The sequence below is a fragment of the Pipistrellus kuhlii genome, unplaced genomic scaffold (genome assembly GCF_014108245.1).
Source record: "Pipistrellus kuhlii isolate mPipKuh1 unplaced genomic scaffold, mPipKuh1.p scaffold_m20_p_23, whole genome shotgun sequence".
NCBI classification, from domain to species: domain Eukaryota; kingdom Metazoa; phylum Chordata; class Mammalia; order Chiroptera; family Vespertilionidae; genus Pipistrellus; species Pipistrellus kuhlii.
Genome location: NW_023425522.1, coordinates 5,518,853 through 5,537,116, shown reverse-complemented (window position 1 = coordinate 5,537,116; position 18,264 = coordinate 5,518,853). Strand labels below are relative to the sequence as shown.

General features: G+C 42.4%; 1 protein-coding gene across 1 annotated transcript in view; it reads left to right on the top strand.

Moving 5' to 3' along the window:
- The window catches only part of DNAH9 (dynein axonemal heavy chain 9), a 294,112-nt gene that overhangs the window by 124,387 nt on the left and 151,461 nt on the right, over nucleotides 1-18,264 (top strand). The window contains exons 32-35 of the mRNA XM_036451929.2: nucleotides 6,656-6,866; nucleotides 10,711-10,838; nucleotides 13,248-13,356; nucleotides 14,540-14,687. Coding sequence (XP_036307822.1) covers nucleotides 6,656-6,866; nucleotides 10,711-10,838; nucleotides 13,248-13,356; nucleotides 14,540-14,687 — 596 coding nt within the window. The remainder of the gene's footprint in view (nucleotides 1-6,655; nucleotides 6,867-10,710; nucleotides 10,839-13,247; nucleotides 13,357-14,539; nucleotides 14,688-18,264) is intronic.

Sequence of the window (18,264 nt, the reverse complement as noted above, 5' to 3'; positions counted from 1 at the left end):
GAAGCCACGTTGAGACTGGCAGGAGGGGTAGAGACGTGAAACAGGCTGATCCCACACTCATGTGTGGTAGTCAAGAAGCCAGAAGGATATCAGTTGTGGCAGTTCCTCCTGAGGAGTAAGAGGTCCCAGGCCCACACTGGGCTGAGGAGTCCAGGGTTCCAGTGCCAGGAAGACAAGTCTGGCTGGGAAAACCAGAAGAGATTGTGGCTCTTTGAGATGCAGAGGTGCTGAAGTCCCAGCCATCCCTCTTAAAGGGTCTGCATATGGACTTGCTGATGGACTCACTTGCTCTAAGCTCCAGCCCTGGGGCAACAGCTCAAAAAGCTGAAGGAACTGAATTGTCTGGCTTCAGGGTGAGGTCTGGTGGAGCAGCTTTTCTCAGACAGAACTGCTGGTGGAAGCCATTGTAACAGCTGACCATGGCTGGCATCAGAACCCCTCTCTAAAGGCTCCAGAACCAATGCATCCAGGAGCAAGCTTCAAACAACACCAGAGCACCACACAACCACCTTCACAAATGACACTTCCAAAGGGAAGACTTAGCAGGCACCAGAGCCCAACTACAACAATCCTGCTTCATGGAGTCAGCCCCTGCCAGCAGCTCTTACCCAGTAGCTGCAGCCAGTCCTCACAGCAATCAGCCTGAGGCTCACTCGCTCCAGTTGCCAAGAACAATCAAGGCTCAATTACAACAGGAAGGCACACACTACCCACACAAGGTACATTCATGGAGTACCCAGCTCAGGTGGCCAGGGAGACTGTGCCACTGGGCCCCACGGGACACCTGCTAACCCCCTAAGACAGGTGACAGGGAGATGTAGCAGCTCTACTTAATACACAGAAATTAATAGAAGGAGACACCCAAAATTAAGAGACAAAAAAATGTCCCAAATGAAAGAACAGGACAAAACTCCAGGAAAGAAACTAAACATAATGGAGACAAGCAGTCCACCAGATGCAGAATTCAAAACACTAGTTTTAAGGATGTTGAATGAATGTAGGGGAAGAGTAGATGAACTAAGTGAGAACTTTAATAAAGAGATAGGAAACATAAAAGGGGGCATAGAGACCATAAAAAAAAACACAATCAAAAATCAATAATGTAATAACTGAAATAAGAATACACTAAAGGGAATCAACAGAAGATCAGATGAAATAGAGAATCAAATCAGCAATTTGGAAGACAATAAAATGCCCAATTAGAACAGCAAAAAGAAAAAAATATTTTTTAAAAAGGATAGCTTAAGGAACTTCTGAGACAGCATCAAGTATAACAATATCTATATCATAAAGGTACCAGAAGGAGAAGAGAAAGAGCAAGTGATTGAAAACCTATTTCAAGAAGTAAGAATGGAACTTCCCTAACCTGGAGGAAGAAATAAACTTACAAGCCCAGAAAGCACAGAGAGTCCCAAGCAATGTGAACCCAAATAGGCCCACACCAAGACACATCATAATTTAAATGCCAACGGTGATAAAGAGAATCTTAAAAGCAATAAGAGAAAGGCAGTGAGTTACCAGCAAGGGAGATCCCATAAGACTGTCAGCTAATTTCTCAACAGAAACTTTATAGACCAGAAGGGAGTGACAAGAATTATTCTAAGTTATGAAAAGCAAGGATCTACAACAAGATTATTTTACCCAGCAAGGCTATCATTTAGATTCAAAGGAGAGATAAAGAGCTTCCCAGATTAAAAAAAAAAAAAAAAAAAAAAAAAAAAAAAAAAAAAAAAAGGCTGAAGGAGTTCATTTTCACCAAATCAGTGTTATAAGAAATATTAAAGGGACAAGGAAAAAAAATAACAATAATAGAATGGCAATAATTATTTTAAATTAAAATGAGTTAAATGCTCCAATAAAATGATATAGGGTGGCTGAATGGATAAGAAAACCAAACCCATACATATGCTATCTGCCAGATTCCCACTTCAGATAAGAAGACACACAGGCTGAAAGTAAATGGATGGAAAGAGATATTTTATGCAAATGGAAATGAAGAAAACACTAGGATATCAATACTTAGACAAAATATACTTTAAAACAAAGGTTATATCAAGAAACAAAGAAGGACCCAGAAATTCTACTTCTGAGTATTCATTCAAAGAAGCTGAAAACAATGCATTCCTATGTTGGTTGCAGCATTATCTACAGCAGCTTTGTAGCAACCTAAGTGCCCATCATTGGATGAGTGGATAAAAAAGCAGTGGTACATATATACAATGGAATATTACTCCACCATAAAAAAAAAAAAAATCTTGCCATTTGTGACAACATGGATGAACCTAGAGAGTATTATGCTACATAAAATATCAGACAAAGAAAAAATACCATGTGATTTTACTTATATGTAGAATCTGAAGAACAAAGAAACAAACTCATAGATACAGAGAACATTTTGATGGTTGCCTGGGGAGTGGGGGAAGAAGGGCCAATTAAGAGGGAATTGATAAAGATGGGGAAGAGATTAAGATGTGCAAATTTCTAGTTATAAAAACAGTCACATGGATGTAAAGTACAGCCTACATAATATAGTCAATAATCCTATATAATAAGAGAGGAATATGCTAATTATCCATTAATGCCTTGAGGCATAATGACCAACTGCATAATGACCAGATCACGGATCTGCAAGAGGGTGGGACAGCGAACTACAAGTGATGGTGAAAAGCTACAGGAGAGGGCAAAGCAGCAAGCTATGAGGGGGAATGGGTAGAGCTCCAGGAGGGCAAGGCAGTAAGCTAAGAGCAGCAGAGAGCTACCTGCAGTGTTGGGCAGGTGGCCAGCTGAGGCAAGCGATAGCAAGCTACTCATGCACGGATCTGTGCGCAGGGCTACTAGTACTGTAATAACTATATGAGGCATCAGATGATTATTAGCTTTATGGGGGTGATCACTTTATAAGTTATATAAATGTCGAATCACTATGTCATACAGCTGAAACTTAATGTGATATTATATGTCAACTATAATTGGGTAATACAAGATTATTTTTAAATTAAAGTAAAATATTTTTAAAAGTTACTGCAACCTGATAGTGATCGATGTATATAGTGTAAAGAAAGAGTATTCATTTGACCTTGGATTGATGCCTAGAACTTCCTGATAAGTCAGGACACCAGGCCTTCAGAGAACACAATATATTCGAGGTAAATTCTTTCTTCTGTAGTGAAAAATATCTAAAATCATAAAAATGTAAACCACTATTTGTCTTCAACTCTTAGAATCATGGAAAATGTAAAATGTCTAAATACAAGTACAGAACAGAATGTAGATGTTATCAAACATGGCAATGTAAAAGTAAAATGTATCTGAAGGAAGATAGGAGGTGCAAAGAAAAAAAGAGATAGACCGAAGTAGAGGGATGTTTATATATTTATCTTACAAAAGAAACTGGTGGAAGTTGGTGGATTTATAATAGTCAGAAAGTACAAATAACCCCTGTACCAGTTGATGGATGGAGAAAGAAACGTGATGTCCTTACACAATGGAACTTTATTCAGCTATGAAGAGGAATGGAGAACCGGAAATGCTGCAGCCTGAATGAGCCTTGAAAAAAAATCACAAATAAAATAAGCCATTCAGCCGGGACCGGTTTGGCTCAATGGATAGAGCGTCGGCTTGGGGACTGAAAGGTCCCGGGTTCGATTCCGGTCAAAGGCATGTACCTTGGTTGCGGGCATATCCCCGGTAGGGGGTGTGCAAGAGGCAGCTGATCGATGACTCTCTCATCGATGTTTCTAACTCTCTATCTCTCTCCCTTCCTCTCTGTACAAAATCAATAAAATATATTAAAAAAAAAAAAAAATAAGCCATTCACAAATACCACCTATTTTATGAATCTATTTATAGGAAACATCCAAAATAGGCAAATCTATAGAGGCAAAATGTATATCAGGGGTTGCATATGGCTGAGGTAGGGATGGGGAGGTGGGGTGTGACAGCTAATGGATATGGTTTTTTCTTTTGTGATAATGAAATGTCCTCAAATTTAATAGTAGTGATGCTTGTACATTTCTGTGAGTATGCTAAAAATCATTGGATGTACACTTGAAAATATGAATATATGGTATATAAATTATACCTTAATAAAGTATTGAAGTGAACAAAAAGGAGTTGATGGCACTAGAAAGCAATTCTTAGGTCTTTCTAGTATCTGGGACGCAATTCATGAAAAAACAAATCCAGGAATATAATATGGTCTCCATTCAACAGCCAGAGCACCACTGCCACGCCCTCTTATTCTCTCCTCTCCCGACCTTCTTCGTCCTCCTAATGTTTGAATGCAGTATTCTCAGGTCAATTTTATGTTCAAAAATCCTTCAAATGCTTCCTGTGGTATTTAGAATAAAATTTCAACTACTAATTCCCAAAGCTCTGATCCCTGTGCACCTCCTTTATCTTATCTGATGCCGCACTCCTTTCCTTTTTCCGTTTTCCCCCCCTGTTCTTTGAGCTCGCCATGCTGCTGCTGAACTCTGGGCTTTTGCACTCACTGTCACTCCACCTGAATGCTCTTCCTGCTGGTCTTCATGTGGCTGACTTTTCGTTTGTGTGTTAGATTTGATCTTGGTTCCTCAGAAACCCTCTCTGACCAATCTCCTCACCCTTATCTGGGAAGATCTTGCATGAAGACCCTGAAGGATGAAAACAAGAGGCAGGATTGAGACTCCCCTGTGGGTTCTTTTTAAAAAATATATATTTTATTGATATTTTACAGAGAGCAAGGGAGAGAGATAGAGAGCTAGAAACGTCGATGAGAGAGAAACATCGACCAGCTGCCTCCTGCACACCCCCCACCGGGGATGTGCCTGCAACCAAGGTACATGCCCCCGACCGGAATCGAACCCGGGACCTTTCAGTCCGCAGACCGACGCTCTACCAGTGAGCCAAACCGGTTTTGGCCCCTCTGGGTTCTTTTGGGCCTGAACCAGAGGAGCAGCAGTGGCTTGGGATAGAGAAAAGAAAAATATTGATGGTACAGAAAACATAACTCAAACTAATATATCAACAAACTATCCAGCCACATGGAAGCTCATCATCCTGCTACCCCAAACAGCCAGATTAAGCTCTGAAGTACCGCTTTCCTTCTAATTCCATGGTGCTATTATTCTAGAATTTTTTTATACCTGTATCACTTAAATCTTAAAAAAATATAGAAGTTATTACTTATTATTTCTTAAAAACAACTTCTATTGTCTAACTACCCTGTCAATATTTCAGAACATTTCCCCTTAAGTTTACTTTTTTCCACTATTAAGGATCTTACAGTGCAAAATCAAGAAACCTGATCTACAATAAAGTTCAAATATTTAAGCGCGTAACATACAAGACTGTTTATGATAGGACCATCCAACCTTTCCAGCCATCCTTTATATTTTCAGCCAGTATTTGTTCAGCATTAAGTACAAGCCAGATTCTCTGCTTGACATTGCAATAGAGAGATGAGAAGCCCAATCCTGCTGCCATCAGGAAGCTGGTATTCTAATAGGGAGACAGAAAAGGAACCATTGCAATATTGATAAGTGTTGAGATAAAGGAATTAGGTGTGGGGCACCTACCCTACACTAAGGGACTTGGTGGGGCTGGCCAGGAAAGGATAACTTCTGCTGAAAGGCATAGACACAGGAATGAGCATCTTTATAAGAATTCCAAGTAATTAGCTACCTAAAATGTGCATATTGGGGGATGAGAGACAAGACTGGAGGCTGGTTTGGTGCAGACAGCAAAAGGGTCTTGTAAGGCAGTCTAAGTATTTGGGATTTCACCACCAAATCTATGAGATCCATGGCAGGGACCAAGTGATGGCAGTGACGTGATTGGACTTTCATTCCAGTAAGCCTACTCAACTGGATGGAAAAGTGAGCCTGGAGGCAAGCTAGAACCGGAGAAAAGAGACCTCCAGGGCTACTGCTGTCCATAGGAACTCCGACTTCGCTTCATCAAACCATCTGGCCAAGCACATCATGCTCTGTCACACCACAAATCTTTGTGCTGTTCCCTCTGCCTGGAAGAGCCTTTCTTCTCATCTTTTAGGGCCATGGTCGGCAAATAGGCTCATGAGCCACAAGTGGCTTTGGCCCCTTGAGTGTGGCTCTTCCACAAAATACCACTGCTTGGGCAAGTCTGTTTTGAAGAAGTGGTGTTAGAAGAAGCTTAAGTTTAAAAATTTGGCTCTCAAAAGAAATTTCAGTCATTGTACTGTTGATATTTGGCTCTGTTGACTAATGAGTTTGCCGACCACTGTTTTAGGGAAACTCATTCCTGAAGCCCAGTTCCAATGCCTGCTCCTCTGTGAAGACTTTTTTGTTCCCTTTATCCTTACAAATCAATTATTTCCTCCTCTCTGTTCCCAGAGCACTTTATAAATACTTCTCACATTATTATGATAATGTGTCAACATGGCTTGCTTCTCCTTCACACTATGAGATCATGGAGGGCAGAAGAGCCGTCTCTGAATCACTATGCGACTGAATGATGAATAAGTGGATAAATGGATCATGTTGCCCCTCCATGTAGGACGCCGTCATATCTTGCAGTGAATAACCCTTCTGTTGCTGCCAGGTTTCACCTCAGACCCCAGCCTGGCTCGCAGCAGAGCAGCTGGGATGTAAGTGAGAGGCGAGTGGGTCTATAGCTGAGTTTCCTGTCTCCCTAGGTGGTCCAGCTGGAGGAGCTTCTGGCCGTGCGGCACTCTGTGTTCGTGGTGGGCAGTGCCGGTGCCGGCAAGTCTCAGGTGCTGAGGTCCCTGCACAAGACCTATCAGATCATGAAACGTCGCCCCATCTGGACTGACCTCAATCCCAAAGCAGTCACAAACGATGAGCTCTTTGGCATCATCAACCCGGCCACACGAGAATGGAAGGATGGTAAGAGAAGACTAGCCCTGGAAGAGAGTCCCTGCCTTCCTCAGAACCCCTTGGGCAGGCTTAGATGTAGTGGGGTGAACTGCAGAGGAGCGCACATGGGATGGGAGAAGGAGGAAAGAAGGATTAAAGGGGAAGAAATCAATCTTGGTTTGGAGAGAAACCATAGTCCTTCAGTTCCCTCTCCTCGGAGACTCTTCCACTGTCCCTTTCGGGAGGGCACCTGAAGAGGACAAAGCAGGGCAGGCATCGACTGTAGTTCATGATGCTGGAGCCCATGTCATGGATCCTCACACAACCTGGCAGTGGGTTGAAGGCATGATTAAGGCAGGAATTCAGCCTCACACAAAGGGCACCTCTTCCTGAGAGCACTGCCCAGGAGTGATGGGGCAGCTGCTACAGGAGACAGCTTGGCCAGGTCCAGCGATGTTAGCAACATCATTCATCTCAGAAGAGTCCTAGAACCATGGTCTCTTCTATAGGGATTCAGAGGGCCCTGAACCCATGTTCACTCAGTGTGATCTCAGCAGCACCTTCAAAGCATTACATATCACAGGTACATGTTAGAAAGAGCCTCCTGTTACTGGCAAAGAAGTCCCTCTGAGCCAGCAGGGACCTGACCTTGTTTTAAAACTGATGTAGCTTCTGGAAAGAGGAAACCTCACCTCCCTTTTAATGTCTCAGTGTCCAACTGCATCAGGGACAAACTGTCTGCTTAAGCTGCCTCTCTAATTTTTATTTCACTGACTACTAATGAGGCTTCATTCTTTTCCTTCTAATTGTGGCTTAGCTTCTTTTCTTTCTAATTGCTATTAGCAATTGGCTGTCCTATGATTTCACTTCCCCTTAGTACCTCTTTGTAAGAGTTCTTCCTAGTTTCTGGTGCTTGCCAGCAATCCTTGACCTTCTCTGTCTTGTCGATGCGTCACTCCAATATCTGCCTCCATACATACATGGCCTTCTCCCTGGACCAGGCACATTTTACAAAAGGAAATTATGTCTCTAGTCTTCTTGTAGCTGGGGCTCCTGTTTAGTTTATAATTTTCTAACTTTCAGCAGTAGCTATAGTATCATAAACGTGTTCCTAAAGGTTTTATTTTACATTAACATTTTTTATCCATCTGGAATTCATTTGGGAGCTTAGTAGGAGGTAAGGTAGAGAATCAATTTTTTTTCCTTCCCAGATTGAGAAATGAATGGGCCAATCCTAAGTAACTCATCCTTTCATCAGTTTGTCATATATACCGAGATCTGATTCTCTGTTTTCCATTCTGTTCCACTCACCTATTTACCCAATCCTATATGAATGTAATTCTATTTTGCTTATAGTTATTTTATAACATTTTCATATCTGATGAGGTAAGTTCCTCTTCAATGTACTTTGTAGTTTTCCTGGCTAGTGTCACACATTTCTTATTCTGTTAAATTTAACCTTGTATAATATAATTCAAACTTCAAATTGTAGTAGAATTTTAATTAGTTTTATTAAATATGTACATTAAACATGGAGAAATTTACAAAGAAGATTTATAATAATCCCAAAGCTGTGTTTACTATGAGAACTTTTTGTGAGAACTTTCAAGTAAATTGAATGTATCCTTTTAAATTTTTTTAGAAAAACTTGTTAAAAATAGAAATAAAGTAGGTTATGTTAATACACCTTTTTCAAAATTAGACAGATCCAGTGAACAGAAAAATGAGTATACACATAGAAGAATTTGGAAATGCATCATCAAACTCAATATAACACATAGTTGTAGAACTTTGCATCTTATAGATAGAAAATATTCTTTTCTTGGTTGGTTCATGAAACATTTCCAAAAATTAAAAATATAGTTGGCCATATGAATTCAAAATATCAATTTATAGGCCACATTCTCTGATAATAATACATTAGGACCAGAAACAAAGAGCAAGAAATAATTTTACTATTTGCAAATCAAGAAATGTTCACTAACTCAAGAAATGCTCACTTAACCCCTGGATTAAATAGCAAATTAAATGCAACCTCTTTAGGAAATAGTAAGAGAAGAACACTTCATATAAAAATCTCTGGAATACTTCTGAAGTCCATAAGGAAAATAATCTAAACTATTTTATTACAGAAGGCAGGTTGGAAATAAAGTCAGTATCCATCCTAAGAAGAAATTGTTTAAAGAATAATTATCTAAACCTAAAGAAAATTGGGGAGAAGAAGCTAATAAAGATAAAAGCTGAAATTAGTATAAAAGAACCAAAACATCATAGTTAGAACAAATAATTATAAACGTTGATTCTTTGTGAAGACAAATAAATCCATCATATACATGATTAGTAGAAAAAAAAACCAGAGTAAAAATATTAAGATTAGGAATTAGAAAGAAGACATAACAGTAGATATAGACAAGATTAAAATAGAAGGGAATGTTTAATTAAATGACACATTTGAAAAATTAGAAGAAATAGGTGCCCTAGCAAACCATAATTTAACAAAATTCACTCAATAAGAAGTAGAAAATAAGTAAATCAATGAAAAGGAAATTTAAAAATAGTAGCAGAACAAAAAAAACCTACATAATTCCAAAATCATCTTTAAAAATCACCTCTCAATTTATTTTATAGAGTCAGAAAATCTTGATATCATTATGTAGAACTAAAAACAATAGCCCATTTTCACTTATTAATGTATATTCAGATATTCTTAATATCAGTAAATAAAATCTAACATTATCTCATAAGAATACTATATTTTAGGTGAATTATTTTTAAATATTAATATAAAGAATTGACAACTTAAAGGACAGAATTTTTTGATCAGTCAATAGATGCTAAAAATTCAATAGCTGTTCTTAAAAATTCTAAGTAAAATAGGAATCGAAGGAAATCCCTTAAATATGAAAAATACTGTTTACTTAAAACCAAAAGGATAAAGAAAGCATTCTGAATGATGAGAAACTAAAGCCATTTCCATTGAAATCAAGCATAAGTCAGGGGGACCTATTATTAACAAGATTATTCAGTATTGCTTAGTGGGATTCTAGAAAATGCTGTAGACAAGAAAATGGAATGCATGGTATAAGTTGAAGGAAAGGAGAAAATTTATTTTTTGCTGCTTGTACAACTTTACATCTTAGAAACTCAAGAAGCGTTATTTAAAAATGACTAGAATTAATAAGAAAATTTATAAAAGGTAATTAAACATAAAATAAATACATAAAATTTGGTAGCTGTTTCCTATCCTAGTGGCAGCCAATTAAAAATAGAAACACAGGGGGAATTTTATGCAAATAGCAGTAAAAACTATGATATATTTAGGAATAGATTTGGCCAAAGAGATATACTGAAAACACTATAAAAATTTATTAAGGAACATAAAACAATATGTGAATAAATGAAAAGATATGTCATATTATTCATTGCGAAAGCTTAGTGTCATAAAAATCAATTCTGTCCACAAAAGATATAAATTTCCTGTAATGCCAATTAGAACCACACTGAGCCTTCTCCAAAAGCCTGCAGTTGAAAGATTCGCCTGGGCCACAATTACAAAGGGTGGAAACAGAGCCTCTGAAGGCTTTGTACAATTCCATCATGTTACCATTGCCTTTTGAGATTATTTACTGGGCTCCTTATCACTTAAAAAGCTAATTCTATCAGGTTTTGTTGTTTTCCTTACAAAAAGTTAAACTGCAGCACAGAGGGGCACCTTGGGCCTGTCGGATGTTTGGTGGAAGAGAATACAAAGCCAGTTCTGACCGGGTTTTATTTACACCTCCTCTGAATGTTATAGCCAGTGGCGGAAGGCTGTGTTGAGAGAGAAAAAGATTGGTGGTGAAATGGAAAATGGAGTACCTTTGGTTCCTTTCAGGATTGTTCTCGTCCATCATGCGGGAGCTTGCCAACATCACCCACGATGGGCCCAAGTGGATTTTGCTGGATGGCGACATAGATCCAATGTGGATTGAGTCGCTAAACACTGTCATGGATGACAACAAGGTATGAAAGAGAGGAGGGAAATCATCCCCAATCACCTACAAAACCAATCCCCACGCACATTTGGAAATCATAATTCCACACAGGGGCCCATCGAAGTAAGGAATTATTACTGATATCTTCATTTTTTTTTTTTTTAATTTCCAGCTTTACTGAAATACTAGAGGCCTGGTGCATGAAATTTGTACACTCAGGGCAGGTCCCTCAGCCCAGCCTATGCCCTCTCACAGTCCAGGATCCCTTAGGATGTCTGATTGCTGTGGAGGCAGGGGGGGCACCCACCACCGCCATTGTGCTCACCAGTTATGAGCCTGGCTTCTGGCTGAGTGGCACTCCCCCTGCCGGAGCCCACTGACCACCAGGGGCAGCTCCTGCATTGAGCTTCTGCTCTCCTAGTGGTTAGTGCATGTCATAGTGAGCAGTTGAATGGCCTTAGCATATTATTAACATATTACGCTTTGATTGGTTTAACGAATGACTGGACAGTTAGCATATTGGGCTTTTATCATATAAGATAATTGACATGTAACATTGTGTGCTTTTAAGATGTACAACATGGCCGAGACCGGTTTGGCTCAGTGGATAGAGCGTCGGCCTGCGGACTGAAAGGTCCTGGGTTCAATTCCGGTCAAGGGCATGTACCTTGGTTGCGGGCACATCCCCAATAGGGGGTGTGCAAGAGGCAGCTGGTCAATGTTTCTCTCTCATCGATGTTTCTAACTCTCTATCCCTCTCAATTCCTCTCTGTAAAATCAATAAAATATATTAAAAAAAAAAAAAAAAGATGTACAACATGGTGATTTGAAGTACCCATATATTGCAAAATAATTACCATGATAAGGTTAATGAACACTTCCATCACCTCACATGATTAAGTGTGTGTGTGTGTGTGTGTGTGTGTGTGTGTGTGTGTTGAGAACTTCTAATATCTATTCTTAGCCACTTCCAAGTATATAATCCTTCTGCAATGTTAACTATAGTCACCATGCTGTACATTACTTCCTTAGAATTACTCATTTTATAACTAGAAGTTTGTGCCCTTTGACCCCTACACCCATTTCCTCCTCACACCTTACCCCACCCATCCCTGGCAAACACCAAAATATTCTCTCTTTCTATGGTTTGTTGTTTTTTCATTCCACATATGAGTGAAGTCATACAGTACTTGTGTTTTTCTGTCTGACTTATTTCACTTAACAAACTGCTCTCCAAGGCCATTCATGTTGTCACAAATGGCAGGATTTCCTTCTGTTAATGGATGAATAATATTCCATTATAGAAGTACAATTTCTTACCATTTACCCATGGAAGGACACTTGGGTTGTTGCCATGTCTTGGCTCTAGTAAGTAATGCTCCAAATGAATATGGAAATGCACATATCTCTTCAAGATCCTGATTTCATTTATTACTGGTGTCTTTAATAGACAGCTAAGAATTGATTCAGCCAAGTGAGCAGCTTTCACTTCCTTCAATGGCACTGCCATCACTCACACAATCTTCAGCGTTGTTATCATTTCCTTCAGAATCTTCCGCACATAGACTACTTTTTAGAGCTGGAAGGACTCTTAAATCACCTACTAAATCTTTTATTACTTCCTTTTTTATAAATAAGAAAACTGAGGATCAGAAACTAAGCCTGTCAAACCCCTCAATTGTGACAAATCTTCATCCTTGGAAAATATATTTTATTTTTTATAAACAATAAAAATAATAAACAAAAAAGAAAGCCAATGGGAATGTTCATAAATAAGTTAATAAATAAAATATTTACTAGTATGCAAAAGGGAATCCAAATTTACATGAAACAAAAATGTCTATTCTCAACACAAAAATAAAACACTAAATGATGCCAATAATGTGGCTGGTAGCTGCTCCTAAACTTGTTCAGAAAGCACATCCAGGTTAGAAGTTTTACACTGACAGATCCATAGGATGAATGTGTGTTCTCCCAGAGGCACTATACACACACACACACACACACACACAGAGAGAGAGAGAGAGAGAGAGAGAGAGAGAGAGAGAGAGAGATAGGTAGACAGAGTACAGAGGTGAGAGAGAGTATTGTTGCAGAAAATTAAAAATAGTTACACAGTTGACCCTTGGACAATGCGGGTGTGAACTGCACAGGTCTACTTATATGAAGATTTTCCAGTTGACCTGCTCAGTTCAAACCCTCATTGTCCTAGGGTTCATTGGTGGTGGGAACTCTGCGTATGTGGGATGCTGACTTAAGTTACACACAGACTATCGAGTGAGTGGCCAGTCGGCACTCCTAACCCCTGTGTTGTTCAGGGTCGACTATAATCACACAGAAGAAAACAACCACTCATTGTCCCTACCAGGAGAAATCAGCCAAAACTCCACCATGTGTCCTCCTTCCCACCTGACATGTCTCTTCCTGTGGTCTCCAGGTGCTGACCTTGGCAAGCAATGAGAGGATCCCCCTGAACCCCACAATGAGGCTCCTCTTTGAGATCAGCCACCTGTGCACGGCCACACCAGCAACCATCTCCAGAGCAGGTATGGGCTCAGAGGGTAAAACCCAACTGTGCAGCTGAAGACAGGTGCCTCGAGTGATACGTATAATGGTGTCAGCTCTGGGGGGAACTCCAAACACGAGCCAGGCATCAATCATCCTAACCTCTGGCCTCGTCCGCAGTCCTAATCCACAACCACAAGGGTGAGCCAGTGTCTGAGGCCAGGCCTGTGTGGTGTTCTTCATTCAGAAATGTGATGAGAGTGGGAAGGGAAATGGCCCCGAGCTGGACAACTATCTTCTGAGTAAATGCCTCAAACTAGGCAGCTTCCAGCTTTCATGTCAATGGAGATAACCACCCATTGCTGCTCTCACTACATCCTGGTGGACAGAACAACTTCTACCTTAGCTTTCCTCTAGCCCCACTGCCAACTCCCAGCAGAGACCAGAGGGCGAGAGGACTGGTTTGGCCTCGACCCTGACATCAGACTCCCTATCAAGGATCCGTGCTGAGGTTGGAAAACACAGGCCGGGAGGGTTCTCTCTCATACACTGCATCTGTTTCCTAGGGCTGCTGCAACCAATCATCCTGAACTTGTGGTTTTTAAAACAACAAACATTTGTTCTCTCAGAGTTTTGAAAGCCAGACACTGGAAATCAGATCAGCCTTCAAGGGAGACCCCTTCCTTGCATCTTAAATCTGTCTTCCTCGGCTTAGGGCCCATGACTCCAACCTCCACCTCCTGCTGCATATGGCCTCTCTGTGTGTCTTTCCTCTTGAGTCTCATATAAGGACCCCTGTACATGTCCCACTCACATACTCCAGGGAGAGCTCATCTCAATACCCTTATTACATCTGCAGATGCCCTTTTTCAGATAAAGTCACACTCCCAGGTTCTAGGGATTATAATGTGGACACATTTTTTTGATGCCACAATTGTATCCACACTTCCATACCATGACAACTACTGCCAATCCACCACAGCTTCTTTCCTTCTGAGCCCAGCCTCCGCCTCAAGCTCCTCTCAACACTGCCTTCCATTAGCTGATATCAGGCCATTGTGGTTGATCCCAATAGCAATCCATTTGACCTCTCAGACCTTGGCCAGATCTGTTCTTTTTGGGTCCAGCCTTCTGTACATTTTCTAAACAGAGAAAATAACTCTCTGGGGTGAAAGCTCTACTGGCGTCCATGGAAAATTCGTTGACTATTGCCTGTGCTCACAGGGATCCTGTACATCAACCCAGCAGACCTGGGGTGGAGCCCTCCAGTCAGCAGCTGGATCGACAAGAGGGAGATCCAGACAGAGAGAGCCAACCTGACCATCCTGTTTGACAAGTACCTTCCGACCTGCTTAGACACACTCAGAACCAGGTGGGCCAAGCAATAAGGAAGGTAGCAAGTTAAAGCAGTCATAACTCCTGCTGATGCTCTTTCTGCCCTGTCCCTGAAGTCAGACATCCCTAGAGCATTCCCCTCCATACATGGCAGATGGCAAAGGGGACACACAGGAGTCTGACCATGGCTGCCATGTCAATTCGGGCAGGAAGCGAGAGGGCAAAGAGGGAGAGGATTTGAAGTGCTTCTCGTGAGTGCCATGTGGGTGTGTTTGAAGGAGGCTGTAAGTTGCAATAGCCAATCACAATTCTGAGGTCCTGAAGTTTGCAGGGCATGAAACTGGGCCTTCTCCAGGTCAGACCAACAGACCTACAGGTGAAAATGACACCTGTGATGCATGAGACCCACCTCCTGATTCTGGCTGTGTATGTTCATAGCCCAGATAGCATGGACTCGGCAAAATGCACCAGTTGCCCAGGCCTGTCCTTCTGGATACTGTGCGTTCACTTTTCCCCTTATGGGTTTGCAACAGCAAAAGCATCAAGCCCTGACCACTTACCACCTAAACAAGAGATTCGTTACTTTTCATCAAAAGTATACTTAGTAGAGCAAGATTATGGTGTCTGCAGAGAGAGGTTTCAGTGTTTGGAACCTGCTTTAGTTCTACACTCTTCTTGCCAGTTGATGTATCACCCATGGATCAGGCACATAACTCTGATTCAGCCAAGTTCAACCCTCAGAGCTGGACGGCAATGTGACTCAGAGATCTAACCAAGTTCCTAGAGATTCAGCAAGTTAGGCACAGGATTACTTTTCCCGGAAATTAAGTCCCTCACTCAGAGTGACCCTTGCTCCTCATCGTAGGTCTGTCAATAAGACAGATTATTTAGGGAGAAGTCTCCCATGCAAGGGGCCCAAAGTGCCCCTATTTCACATGCCCTGCCCCACACCCTATCAAATCCACCATGCTAAGAATTTTGTGTGACTAAAAACTGAATTGCAGTTGAGTAGTGTACATGGCGATATGTTTTTAGATATTTAGACATTTGTTAATTTTGATTTTTGTAAGTTTCTATTTTGGCATCAGTAATTATTTTTCCAGTCTTGACCCTTTGAAGAGCCTTAACCCTCTGGTGGCCTGTGGGCTCCGTGGCCTTGGGATCCTAACTAGGTAGAGCAGCCTTGGCAGTGCCCAGTGCCCAGGACAGTGGTGGGGGATGTCGTCAATGGGCAGGGGGCCGCAAGGAGTTAAAATATTGTGGAAGGAGGAGGTTTGGGGAAAATATTAAACCTTGTTCTTTACCTTTTGCTGAGACACCTTTTACCTTGTCCAATGTATCCTCTAACTAAAAGTTAGGCCATGTTCCATCTGGGCATTTAGAACAAGAAGTGCCAAACTCTTGTCTATTTGCGTGTGTGTGTGTGTGTGTGTGTGTGTGTGTGTGTACACGTGTGCTATGAGCATGCATGGCCTTTGAAATGGGCTTTGAAGGCTCTGTATTATGCCTATCCAGATACAAGTCTCGCTTCATCTCTGAACCCTCTGGTTATAAAGAAAAACAAAACAAAACATTTTTTCATGTCATTTATGGTGCCTACTCTGTGAGTTATTTCGTTTCGTTCCCACGACTTTCCCGAGGGGCTAACCATCCTGTAGATACAAGAGCTGATGTGCTATGAGGTCCCTCAGCATCGCAGCCGGTTAGTAACAGGCACTTTAGAGCCTTCTGTGTTACTCATCACGGTATTGTGATGCTGGCTTCATGTGGCCTGAGACTGGAAGCTGTGTGACGTCAGCACAGACCAGTTCTTCTATTGGACAGAAGTCCTCAAAACGGGTGATTCTAAAGTGCCAACTGGAGGTCACTGGTGACATTCAACGCCCTCAGGAATCCCCAGCTTGGGGTGCAGTGAAGAAGGAAACTTTGTTCAGTGAAAACAGCTCAATTGTGAAACAGCACAGTTGTGAGAACAGCACGGCTGTGAGGTGGCTCTGGTGCCCGGCCTCTTCTCAGCTGGACAGCTCTGCTCTTCCCTGCTCCACTCTGGTCTGCCCTGCTCCACTCTGTCTGCCCTGGTCTGCACTGCTCTACCCTACCCTGCACTGGTTTGCTCTGCCCTGCACTGCTCTGCCCTGCCCTGTGCTGGTCTGCTCTGCCCTGCCCTTCACTCTGCCCTGCCCTGCCCTGCCCTGGCTGGCCTGCTCTGGTCTGCTCCTTGCTGCTCTGCTCTGGCCTGCATTGGTTTGCTCTGCCCTGCACTGCTCTGCCCTGCCCTGCACTGGCCTGCTCTGGTCTGCTCCTTGCTGCTCTGCTCCGGCCTGACTGGTTCACTCCCCTCTGGTGAGAATCTTCAGTGCTTCAGCTCCGCTGGAGAAATCTGTCCTAGGTGGAAGGGGAAAGTGCACTCTGAGCCACAAGGGAGCTGGCTTATACAGAAGTCACCACCCCTGGCCCCTGCTTAGTCTTAGTCTTTAGGCCAATGAGGACTCTAAAGCCTCACCATTTGCTTGGTCCAAAAGGCATCGCCCTGATTGGTTAGAATAGAGCAGCTCCAATTGGAGGGGGAAAGCCTCAGTCCTGTTGGTAATAGGATTTCAGGAATTCCTTAAGGGCGAGCAGGACACAGAGCAGACAGGAAGTTCAGAACAGAGGCTGGCAGCTCAGTGCAGGCCTCTCCCTGAAGTGCAGTTGAGGCTGTGTATATGTAGCTGCCAGACTCAGTTTTGAGCCCAGTCAGCCCCCAGGAGTCCTTCTTAGTAGGCATCTTCTTCCTCAGGGCCCACCAAGCATCTGATCACTTCTAGTCAGTTTCTCTCTCTCTCTCTCTCTCTCTCTCTCTCTCTCTCTCGCTCTCGCTCTCGCTCTCGCTCTCGCTCTCGCTCTCGCTCCTCCCCCACACACACATAAACACAAAGACACAATTTTTTAAAAACTTTAAAAAACAAACTCCTGCCACCATTCCACCACCTCCATGGGAAAGGGGGTGTTTTTGACTTCTCCCCTTACCCTGCCAGTCGGCCCTCACAGCTGTAGCTTCTGTCTCCTTGGGGCTGAAAAGGGACAGGAGAAGAGAGGGAGGAGCAGGGAAGGTGTCACCGCGTGGAACTATAGTTGGGGCCTCGGTGACCCTAACTGGCAGACCTGGAAATCTGACTCTGTCTCTTCAGAAGCTTTTTTGAGTTCCCTGGGCCCCTCCTTGCCACTGGTGAGCTCCCTTGTGCCTTGCCTTCGCGTCAGTGCCTCTCTATCGGCCCATCACGCTCCCTCTCCTTTAGCTCCGCAAGCAGGCTCCTCAAGGAGGAGGCCCGCCTCCCCAGCATCTGGCAGAACCTCATGTGCCCAGATCTGGGGAGCACTCACTCTCTTCTGCCCTGCGCAGGCTGCCCAGCAGCACCCTCTCCACACCCGCTGGGATGTGCAGGCCTCTACGGGGTTTCCAGGCCCAGGTCCTTAGCCACCTCAGAGCTGTCCTGTTTTTTTGTTTTTTTGTTTTTGTTTTGTTTTGTTTGTTTGTTTGTTTTAATATATTTTATTGATTTCTATAGAGAGCTGTCCTGTTGAAGCCCCATTCTCAGCTCTCACTTTGGGGAAACCCCTGCCTTCCCTGTGGG